The sequence below is a fragment of the Notechis scutatus genome, chromosome 1 (genome assembly GCF_049901735.1).
Source record: "Notechis scutatus isolate UNSWTSFEM ecotype Mainland chromosome 1, rNotScu1.2, whole genome shotgun sequence".
NCBI classification, from domain to species: Eukaryota; Metazoa; Chordata; class Lepidosauria; order Squamata; family Elapidae; genus Notechis; species Notechis scutatus.
The window spans coordinates 160,469,895-160,481,901 of NC_142009.1; the positions used below are offsets into that span (position 1 = coordinate 160,469,895).

At 34.9% G+C, this 12,007-nt stretch overlaps 1 protein-coding gene across 7 annotated transcripts in view; it reads right to left on the minus strand.

The window, feature by feature from the left end:
• Nucleotides 1-10,002, minus strand: part of LOC113419537 (protein FAM228B) — a 33,267-nt gene extending 23,265 nt beyond the window's left edge. For 6 of the 7 annotated variants that reach the window (XM_087949220.1, XM_087949219.1, XM_087949215.1 and 3 more), the window contains exons 1-3: nucleotides 9,589-10,002; nucleotides 5,271-5,381; nucleotides 738-842 (exon numbers count right to left, since the gene is read on the minus strand). In XM_087949220.1, coding sequence (XP_087805346.1) covers nucleotides 738-842; nucleotides 5,271-5,381; nucleotides 9,589-9,681 — 309 coding nt within the window. In that variant the 5' untranslated portion in view covers nucleotides 9,682-10,002. The remainder of the gene's footprint in view (nucleotides 1-737; nucleotides 843-5,270; nucleotides 5,382-9,588) is intronic. The other variant, XM_087949216.1, reaches the window with a different exon arrangement.
• Nucleotides 10,003-12,007: the final 2,005 nt, after the last annotated feature.

Here is a 12,007-nt window from a genome sequence, read left to right on the forward strand (position 1 = left end):
CCAGTGTTATGTCATAACTAGTATTGTGATATATTGTTAAATGATGTGGCCTACTAAAAACAAATGGGGGGCAGAGGGGCTATGTTGAAAGCTAATACAACAGCTATTAACACCAAGCTAAGAAATCAGAAAAAGTTAACTACACAAATGAAATTTATTCAACAGGAAAAGGCATTTTTCTATAAAATAGGTATTTTTGAAGTGTATTTGGAGGTGGCCATCTTTTTTCCTAGATGGGGCAGATGATATTTAAACAGCATGCTATGATTAAAACAGCAGATATTATTGAAAGAGATCATGTTTTTTTTAATCCCTGCAAATGAGTGTTTAAAAATGGTTGGTTATACGTTAGAGGCAGTTACATGAGATAGATTGTAAGAACCTCAACAATTACCGTAACTATAGGCTTATAATGGCAATTGGGATCAGAAGTGCCAATCACCAAATGACATTGTTATGAACTGTGATGTCACATAGCCATGGTGACAATGCAGTTGCCAGAACTATGAGACCCATAGTAAATAACATCCAGTCACCACAATTGTAACTTTGAATAGCTGCTGAACAAATGGCAGTAACCCAATGTCTACCTATATTGTAATGTGTCAAAAATCCATTGAGATAGCCTGAAACATTTGATTTATGTGAGTTAAGCAATGTTTCACTTCATTGTACTAGGTTTTTTTCTGCCAAGATACTTACTTAGAGATCTGAAATAAAATGTTTAATCCATATACCTGGAAAGGTGTAGTAGGTGTCGATTCTGTTTTCTCTGTGAAGTCATCATCTTTTTTATCTAGAATGCTTGAGGTTTCAGTTTTTGTGGACCGTGATGATATGCTCTATTAAATTAGGGAAAACTATTAATTCTACACTTATATGGAGATATATCTCATTAGCATCAATCTGACTAAAACAATATAACCCAAGATCAAGATTAGATCAAGATTAGCTATATTGATTCTAAATTCTAATTTTCTATTTTCTTAATTAAAGGATCCTTATATATAAACCATATTTTAATAATTTTTCCAGTTAAGATAACTTACCTGACTGCCTTTTTTCTATCTTTCTTTATCATAACTATATAATTATTAGCATTAAAGACAGTAAAATGTTACTGTATAAGATTTTCATAGTGGAGTTTTGTATGTTGGAAGAACTACAGTTATACTAAGAAATGCATTCCAAACATAGATGATAAAAAGATACAAAATTGGCAGCTTCCTAATTCCTCTTTAATTACATATTCTTATTTTACAAATTAACGGATAGATAATGCATATTTGAATGTTTTCATAGTTGTGACGAAATCAATACCTGTACTACAGAGTTTAAAAAATACTCATCCTTATCCTCTGCCTGTAAAGCAATGGTCTGAAAATCATAGCCTGCTTTTTATATTTGTACAAGGGTTCTATTTGGAAGATGATAGATAATCCTTGGCTTACAACTATTCATTTAGCAACCATTGAAAATTACAATGGGACTAAAACAAGTTATTTATGACCAGTCCTCATATTTAAAATGGCCACAGCTTCCTTGCAGTCGTGTGATCATGATCCAGGTGCTTGCCAACTGGCCTGCATGTACAATAGTTGCAGCATCCTAGGGTCACATGGTCTCTATTTGCAACCTTTCCAGCTAGTTTATGACAAGCAAAGTCAATGGGGAATATAGCAGGGTAAGTCACAAGATCAAGTGTCTATGGAAATATATCTCGTTAGCATCAATCTGACTAAAACAATACAACCCAAGATCAAGATTAGATCAAGATTAGCTATATTGATTCTAAATTCTAATTGTTAAAACCATGGTGATTCATTTAACAACCATGGCAAAAAAAGTCATAAATTGGATGCAATCACATGATGTCACTTAACAACTCTCTGCTTAATGATGAATTTGCCAATCCCAGTTGTGGCCATAAGTTGAGGACTATCTGTATTTAAAAATGTACACTGCATAAATCATTTATATACTCAAGTTATTTTTTCATATTAAATGTAAATAACAATTTTCATCAAATATGTTATTTACAAATAATTTATTTTCACAAGGGAATGTAAATATAAACTTTTTTATTAAATAAGATTGGTATGCACTTGAAGTTTGTATTGTTTATCTCCAAAAGAACACCTATAAGAGCCAATAAAATTTTATTTGACTCCTATTTTGGAAAAAAAATAGCAAAATCCAATAATAAATGGACAGCTTATAAAAGTTCAAAATGTTTTATGAGGTATTTTCTGACATTACTTTATGTCTATGAAAATTCTCAATCATCAGGTCATGGTAGTTCAGAATTGACGAAGATTCTTGGATGAGAAGCAAAACTTTTTTAAGGAAAAAGCAATCAAGTCCATTAGTTATGCTTGCATAAACAATATTGACTCTTCTTCAGTAAAATGTGTCTCTTCTTCTATATGCCAAATAATTTTATATAAAAATCTCACTTTTTATTAATACACTCTAATATTCATCTTTTCTAGTATTACAGTTAGGTGTTCACATACTGTGTCCTAAATAGGATACTTTGAGCTTGGTCATTTGTGACTCATGTGAGAATTGGGATTGATTTATTTGATGATCCATTAGTTTGCTTTCTTGGCTATCAACAGTAATCCCAGGGGTCCTGTCCAACATCGAAGTCCAAAAGCATATTCTTTCTATCCTGCTTTTTGGAACTGAAACTCTTTATAAAATTCCTGAGATTTTTGTCTTTCTTGGTTTTGGCTTCTGTCCTTTTTAGTAATTACCAATTTGTTCAGAACAGGCTTTCTTCTCTTTCTTCATTTTTGACAGTCTCTTTTCACATTTATCTTTAACAATTTCATTAAGTTCATTCCATAATTCCTCTGATTCTCTTTCAGTGAGGTTGAGGACTTCAGAATGGTTCCTGATGTTCTCCTTGAAAATGGCGGGCAAATGTTCAAATCATGTTGTAGAAATTAATTGGCTTTATTTTTCTTCTTTTGCTTAATTCAGAACTTGCACATGATCTATTCCAGTCAGCATCTTGCTATGTCTCTAATGCTACAACTGAGCTCCTCCACCTGCTTTTAGCAATAATGTGGTCAAATTGATTTCTATATACTCCATCTGATGTCCATGCATGGTTTTGTTTGTCTGACGACAGTGTTAGCTATGAAAAAAATCATTAAAGTGGCTGAAATGGGTAAGTCCATCTCCTGCTTTATTGCAGTTTCCTAAACCAACTATATTTTCTTCTTTCCAGTCTCAAATCACAAGCAGCATATCTTGCTTGCATGTTCTGTAAAGTTCAAATTGAACTTGAACTTGATTTAGAACTCATCAACTCCCTCTTCTTCTGCATTGATGGTAGTGGCATAAACTTAAGTGGTCATCATATTAAGGATTGTCCATAAAATCTAATCAGCATTATTTGCTCACTGATTGCATTGCAGCCAAGTACTATTCTTGCTACATTCTTCCTAACTGTAAAAGGAATTCCATTCCTTCTTCGTTTTTCATGTCCTCAGTACTAAAAAGTGTGATCTTCCAACAACAAAAAAATGCCCAATCCTATTCCACCTCAGTTTGCTGACGCCTAAGAGGTCAATTTGCAGTTGTTTCCTTTCATCTTTTATTATGTTGAGCTTTTCTTTGTTCCTGATTCTTAAGTTCCTACTATAATTCTGCATTTACAGCTCCATATTTTCTTTTCCAGTATGGCAACATCATCTACTAGATGTCCCAAAAGTTTTAATCTAGCCATATAATAACCACCTTAGTTTCTTGTTCTTTTCCATTAGAAGGCTACCTGAGGGACCATCTTTTTCATTCCATCAGATTATGCATGTTGTACAACCAACCCATCAGCTAAATTGTCGACTGGCAGGAACTAGAAGATGGGCTGTCTCTGCTCCTGCTCCTGCTTTGTGGAATACTCTCCCCTCAGAGATTAGAATTTTCCCCAACCCTATTGGCCTCATAAGGCCTTAAACACCTGGCTACATACTTGGGCTTTGGGCTCAGAATGTGTTAAAGGTGCCATTTCTTGACTTTACTGTTAGTTGCTTAACTATCTTGGCAGCTACAGTAGATGTACTTATTATTTGGATGTTTTTATTGTTTATTGCTTTCATTGTTTTAACCAATTTGTAGTTTTAGAACTATAAACCACCCGAGTCAGTTGGTAGAGATGGGCAACTATAAAAGTTGAACAAATAAATAAAATATTAAGTGTCATCCAATCGGAGGGACTCCTTATCTGGTACTATATTCTCAATCATTTCATATTTTCTGTACATATGACTTTGTTCATAAAAATAGAGAAGTGGGTTACCACTGCCTTGTCCCATGCAGTATGAATCGAGGCATTTGCCATTGTCACTAATGTGATCATTTGCCTCTGATATTTTCCAATAACTGGGGGGAGAGCTTAAATATTACATGACTTAATTAAAAGTCGGTCTGACCATAAATAATTGTTTAAAAAGAAAATTTGCTGAATTACAAAGAAGGTAATTTTATCATGATATAAAGAAGGACGGCTGTTTCTAGGAACTGATTGCACATAAAATGGGTAACTATAGTCCCTTGACAGAAGGAAAGATTCAACTTTGAAAAGTGATGTTGATTTAAAAACTAACATAATCCATATGCTAATTTAACATATGGAGGATATGAGCAAGACAAAGTTGTCCAAGCTTTTATACACCATATAAAATAAAATGGAGCTAATTTTATCCAATTTTACTTCTATTATGCCCAGAGTTCATTGAATAATTACCATATGTATGCATAACAGTCAAATAATTTTAGTAAATTAAGTCATTTTTTGTTTAAGAAATTCTAACCATACCCTCATGTTTTAGTCCTGCAATTTAAATGGGAAAAAGTCTTTTTCATTTTTTAAATTTTTGTTAAGCAAAATTTTAGAGCTAGGTCCCTAAAAGTTTTTAGATGCTGTGTAATACTTTTTGGGTTTGCATAAATACGCACCATTGCATATTATATTCATCCTGAACTGGTGTCACAAGCAAAATACAAAAATATAGCTGGAAATCTTCTCTACGTGTTGAGTATTCTTGCCATATGACTAATTTACGTGAAGTGGGAAGTGAAAAACAGAAATAAAATAAATAGAGCCACAAAATTCTTTCCTGGATCAACTAAATAGCTGGATATATAGGTTTCACATTAAAACTACTGTATCACCCAGCATTCAAAAGGGTCACTATTCTCTTAACAATCTTTAGCCATGTTTAATTGATTAATTAAATTAATAATATTGTAATATTAACCTTTTTTTCATGAGCTTGTTTACTGTATCGATGCCTTGCTCCTGGGCAACGAACTTTTATGAGCCAGTCTTCTCCTGAGCTGTCACTATTTTCAGATGACAAGGAATCAGCCTGAAAAACAAAACAATGAAACAACGAAAGTGTTTTTAAAAAGTGAATGGTACAAGAGGCATTTTACAAACCAACCTGCGGCAAATACTTCTACACTGCAATTACTTCCATCCACTTTTCTCATCTCCAAATATCAATGAAAATTTCAAAACTGTTCAGCAACTTTCTAAATTATGCAATGTGAAGAATGCAAAGTACATATAAAAGAACTAAACACAAAAGACTTTATCAGAAGAAAAGAAAAAGGCACTTAACTATTTTCTTAGTTCCTGCTCGTCTAAAAGATCTAAGCAGAAATGGAATAAACTGATCTCTGCTATGGCTGGAAAACAACCAAGTAAATTTTTGTAAAGGTGTATCTCAGCTTTAACTGTTTGAAGCCAATCTGCAATAACTTCACTTCTGGTAAACTAAAAATGCTGGGAACATGCAATGATGATTATGAGCTATTCAGTGCTCCTTCCAGATGACTCTTCCAATGATGCACCCATTTGCACTAAAATTGAGTCCATCCACTTTGTTGATGTCCTTTCCCCCCTTTTTCTTTTAACCTTTCTCAGTATTATACGTAGATCTCTCAAGTGAGCTATATCTTCACATGTAACCCGATTATTATCATTTGAGATTGATAATTTATTCCTCAACTGAGAACTCTGGACTGATTTATTTGATAATCCACTTATTTGCTTGGCTATCCCGGGTATTTCAGGAGTCTTTTCCAACAAGTTTAAAACCAACAATATTCTTTTTTTGTCTTTATACATAACTGCTGTTTCTTTTACTGTTGACAGTAGAATCTAAAGAAGAAGGCGTCCATCAATATCTTGATTATTGTATCAGTTCTAACACTAGAGAGTAGAGTAGAGTAGAGTAGAGTAGAGTAGAGTAGAGTAGAATAGAATAGAATAGAATAGAATAGAATAGAATAGAATAGAATAGAATAGAATAGAATAGAATAGAATAGAATCAGGGGTGGGATTCAAATTTTTTAACAGGTTCTGTGGGCATGGCTTAGTTGGTGGGCGTGGCTTGGTGGTCATGTGACTGGGTGGACATGGCTTGATGGTCATGTTATTGGCTGGGTGTGGCCAACTCAATATCAGTCACAATGAGGCACACATCTCCTCGCCTGGCCTCTCATGACTGTGGAGATTCTGCAGTAGTCGTAAGTATGAAAAATGGTCATAAGTCACTTTTTTCAGTGAATTGTAACTTTGAATGGTCACTCCACACAAGCAAAGTACCAGCAAAGGAGGGGAAAAACACTCCAGAGAAGTTCCTGAGACAGGAAATCTAGTCCTGCCAAGAATGTAATAAGAATCAACGGAGAGGCAGTTTCTGTAAGCAACACCAGAATGTTTCCTTCCTGCCTTCCTTACAGGATTAGGTCAGTAATTTCTTCTAACAACCGGTTCTCCAAACTGCTTAGAATGTTAACAACCGATTCTAGAGAATAGGTGTGAACTGGAGAATCCCACCCCTGAATAGAATAGAATAGAATAGAATAGAATAGAATAGAATAGAATAGAATAGAATAGAACAGAATCTGGAAGGGACCTTGGAGGTTTCTAGTCCAAACCCCTGCTCAAGCAGGAGAACCTATACTATTTCAGATAAGTAACGGTCTAGTCTCTTCTTAAAAACCTCCAGGTGAGTAACAGAACGTGCAAGGAAATTATGTGGTAAATAGGAAAATATATATGTAAATAGCACCAACTTAGAAAGTAGAATAAGGAAGAGATCAATTGTTATATGTGGTTTTATGTTATAGCATGTATGGCAAAATAACTGCCAGGAAAGTCGCATTGTGTTCAACTGTTTTAATGTTTATTCAATACAATTTTCTATATAATAATAATTTAAAAAGATAATAATTTGACCCCCCCCCTTCTTTGTGGCAGCTCCTCAAATACTGGAACACTAGTTACTGTACTTGTCATTAATTTAATTTTCTGTATATTTAAGTTCCTTTTTTCACTGTGTGCCTTTATTTTCATTACTAAAGCTTTGTGGTAGGAAATATACATTTTCATTTATCATTTTTGAGGTCGTTAAGTTTGAGAACCTCTGCACTAGGCTAAAATGTGGCTATCAACACCTCTTAATTGTACATACAGTATGTTTGGTAAACAGATTTTGCTTGCCTCTCAGTGCAATATTATTGCTGAAGCACAGGCCATTTTAAAAAATAATTTTGTTGAGTTTATAAAACAATATATTAAAACTTACAAATTTTATTTAAATTATTAAAGGATACACACAGACAGAGAGACAAGTATTGTATTTGTACATTTACTTGAATAAACTAAAGACTTGGTAGAAAAACACAAAAAACTCCAGAAAAACTAAACATTACAATAGCGAAAAGAAAAATAATACATAATCTTGAGATGTTGTTCAGAGACCTTGAATTAAAATATTTTATTTAAAATTCACCTAATATGATTATATATACTTGTTGAATGTGCCTGGATACATTCAGTAATATTTATATGCTAAACAATATAACTTATTAACACACTACATCTGTGTTCAAATTATGTCAAAATGAAACATTAATTTAACATAGTATCATTCTCAGGTTTATGCTTTGTTCACAACACAATGAACAACAAATCTGCCAATTAATGTCCTGAGGATATCATGCGTAGTTCATATTTCAATGTTTCATAAGAACCCCCAAAATCTGAATAAATGCCATAAATCAGTCAAATTAGCTAGATAAGCATGTCCAGTGAAGGTAGTTATGTGATTTGCCTGAGTTTGGATTAGTCATTGTGGTTTGTAATAGCAATAGCATTTAGACTTACATACCGCTTCACAGTGCTTCACAGCCCTCTCTAAGCAGTTAGAGTATTGCCCCAACAATCTGAGTCCTCATTTTACCAACCTTGGAAGGATGAAAGGAACCTTGAGCTGATGAGAATCGAACTGCCGAACTGATGGCAACCAGTAGTCAGCAGAATCAGCCTGCAATATTGCATTCTAACCACTGTGCCACCATGGCTCTTATGGCTTTTGGAGATATGCTACCAATGAAAGAGCTCAAGGACAATGAAGCGTCTTGGTGGGTGGCTTTGTTGGGGAGTATGTGTTTTTTATTAGGTTGTTTTGTTTTGTTTTGAGATTAGACACAAAGTACCTGGAACCTTAAGGCAAATGAAGAGCTATTTGAAATTAATCTGGCATTCTAACTTTATGGGGAAAAAGTCCCTCTCTCCATTAATTTTCCTAGCAAAAGTTAGCAGTCTTATACATAATATTAAATTATGTATAATGTATATTATGTATAAATTAAAGGTATAAATTATGTTTTACTGAATAAACCATAGCCAGGATAATCCATAAACTTTAAGAACAGAACTAGTACATAACTGCTTGTTTATTTCTGAATTAGCATGTGTAACACCCAACTGACTACAAATTTCTCAAGAATACACTGTATTGATTTCACTAAAAATGCAGTGAACTAACAAACTCTTATGTTCTTGAATTCACTGACGCTAGTGGTTTTAGGTATGTCAAATTCTATCACACTCTAATAGTCATCGCACACACATTCTGGGATGACCAGATGTTAAATTTAATCTCAAGCTGTCTTTATATAATGGACTAACTGCTGAATTAAGCAGGCATCACCACAGACTGGCACTATATCCTAAACTATATTAAAAAAAATTGGATAGTTTGTGGCTGGCAACAGTCTTGGATGAACTAATGACAAATGGATAACAGATAATCAGAGTTGGAAGGGACCTTGTAGGTCATCTAGTCCAACACCCCTCCCCCCCCAAGCGGGAGACCCTACACCATCTCTGACAAATGGACACCATTTCTGACAAACTAGAACCAGTGGAGCTTAGTGTGGTATTCCGTGTGTTACTACAACTAAAACGTAACGTCTCTCTGAAGCTAAAGCCGACTCTTATTAAGGTTGTGGCAACATCCATGCAGTTTTGTCGGGGACCATACCCTTAACCACTGAAGTAAAGGGATGCACCAAGCCCTAGAAGTCTCTCACCAAGCCCGATGCTACTTAATTTTGGGAGGTCACTCCATTTATAGTCCGCCTTTCTGGGGAGGGGGCAGGAACCTTGGCACACGAGGTTCATTCCGAAGATCTCTGTTCAACTCCTAAAACATTAGCGCGCTGGGCGATTCCCTTCGCCCTGCAGTTTCCAACTACTCAGCTTACAACTCCACTCACCCGTGTGGGGAGGCTCGAGGTAGTTGACTCTATAGGCGTAGATGTTAACGGTCCCAGATGGAAAGGACCCTCGCCGTTCCCCGCCACTTCCATACCCCCTACCCATCCCCGTCCCGGGGGCAGAGTCTGCTTCGTTGCCCGGCCACGGCCCAAATTCACAGACAGTGGTACGCCAAAGCCGCGTACTCAGTTCCCTCCGCCAGGGGCAAAAAAAAAAATAGTTCCTTCCAGATTTCTTGTCTGAAGGCTCCCACTAGAGCTTTGGTGATCCAAAACGTCAGAAGGAAGCACTTTTGCCAAATTAAAAACATAATGAAAATGGAGGCTTATTGTCCCTATGCATTTTTCCTTCCAAAGGAGACTGGGCTGTATCCGTCCGCTTCAGTGTTGCTCGTACCCATGGCAATCGCGCGACGCAATTGCTCTGCTCTGCTGGACTGGGGAAAAGAGTCAGCCTGGCCGGAGGCTTGTAGATGTGGAAAAGAAGCGCTACCTGTGTCTAGGAATTAAATTTATAGCGAATGGCTTTGAGAGATGGGAGACACCGTTGTAAAATTTTATGGGACCCCATTTTATATAGCACTACTTTCTTCTTAGAGAAAGACAACGTGCAAACACGCGTAGAGCGATCTTGTAACAGCGTTCCCAAATCTCTGAAATTTGCTGGAAGGACGGAACTAACATTTGGGTTGTCTATGCGCTGTAAAGTTTAATATTATCCTCCCCTTCTGCGATAAAAACCACCCCTCTCCCCCCATTATCTTTATCCTATTACCTTTCGTAGGTTTGATGCATACCTATGCGCAGAACAAGAACAACTAGTTGTCAAATAATATAAAGGGAATTAGGGAACTCTTCCTAAGTGATAAATTATGGAATGATTGCTGTTACTTTAAACATGTTACCGAATATTATTTAGATTTATAATTACACATTCTTATTAACTCTCCATTTGTATTATTTTTAAATGTTTATTAATTAAAACATCTGAATAGTCTCTTTATAAAACAGCTAATTTTAAATTTAAACCAGCTGGTTGACTTGGGTGAGACACTCTCTGAGCTCAACTCACCTCGCAGGGTTGTTGTTGTGGAGAAAATAGGAGGAAGGAATGTTATGCTCACTTCCTTGAATTATTTCTAAGAGTTGCACTGGACAAAGAGATGAACAACATATAAATTTAATAATAAAATAAATAATGAAAGCAGGATTTTAAAAAATCTAAAGTCTAAAAAAGAAAAAAAAACTAAAATAAATCTAAAAATGTAAAAAGCAGCCAAATTGCCTTGCTTTAAGCAATCAAATTATGCTAAAAGCTATTAAGGCTAAACGCCAGAAATGTCACAGAAATATGTTACAGGCAACCAATTCTTCCTAGGAGACTAATTTAGTTTATGTCACAATATCATTAAAAAAAGAATATAAACTTGTTACTTTTTAATTCAATCTATTTTATTAGTATTCAGATATTGGAACAGTGGCTTACATTCTCATACCTGTCCTCTGAAGGATACCCCTATATTATTTGTATTTTTCTGATCCATTATTTGAAAATTCATAGAAGATCATGATTGGATTTTCTTATTTACATTCAAAAACTGGATGTGCTGCTAATTGCTAACAAATATTGATGTTTGACTCTGTGTGTGTATGTGTGTGTATGTATGTGTTTTTGCGTGTCTAAGTGAGAATATTTTTCACCACAGATTGGGAGGATAACTCATTAAATTTCATATGGCATAGGCAACTCTATTCGGTAATACCGTGCTTTAACAATTTTTAATTAAATGCTTATGCCATCTTTCATACATGGACCATATCTAATTTAGTTCAACTAATTTTTTAAAAAGGAATTGGAAGAATTCCACCTGGATCAGGCTTTATTCAGTTTTGTACCTTCTGTAAAAATTCTTTCTCATACTTTTCAACAAATAAAATGAAAAATTAAAAGAGAAATAAAAGCATCTCATTAGACTACATTTCTCTATTACAGAATTTTCAATGAATTCACACATAAGGGGGGAGAATAAAATAAATAAAAATATAAAAAATATAAATATACATTTCAAATAAGAATCAAACTGCCAAATTGCAGGCAGTACTGTAGTACTGCATTCTAGCCACTGCGTCACCACAGCTCAAGCAGTTGCTTCTTGCCAGTTTCTCCACTGTTGGGTTGGCCTCTGTTTTTGCACAATATGCTTTGTCATTGTTTATTGATTTAACCCAGTTGCCCAACTTCTCATTGTACAATTAAGTGTTAACTAATCCAACAGGGAAGGGATGTGCAATAGGCAAAATGCTTTTCTGAATCTAGTTTAAGGGTTGCTTTATATTATTCAAACGATTCAGTAAACATGGATCCACTCTATCAGTAGATATAGTACAAATCTCTGAGCCTAATTTTTTTTTTAGTATT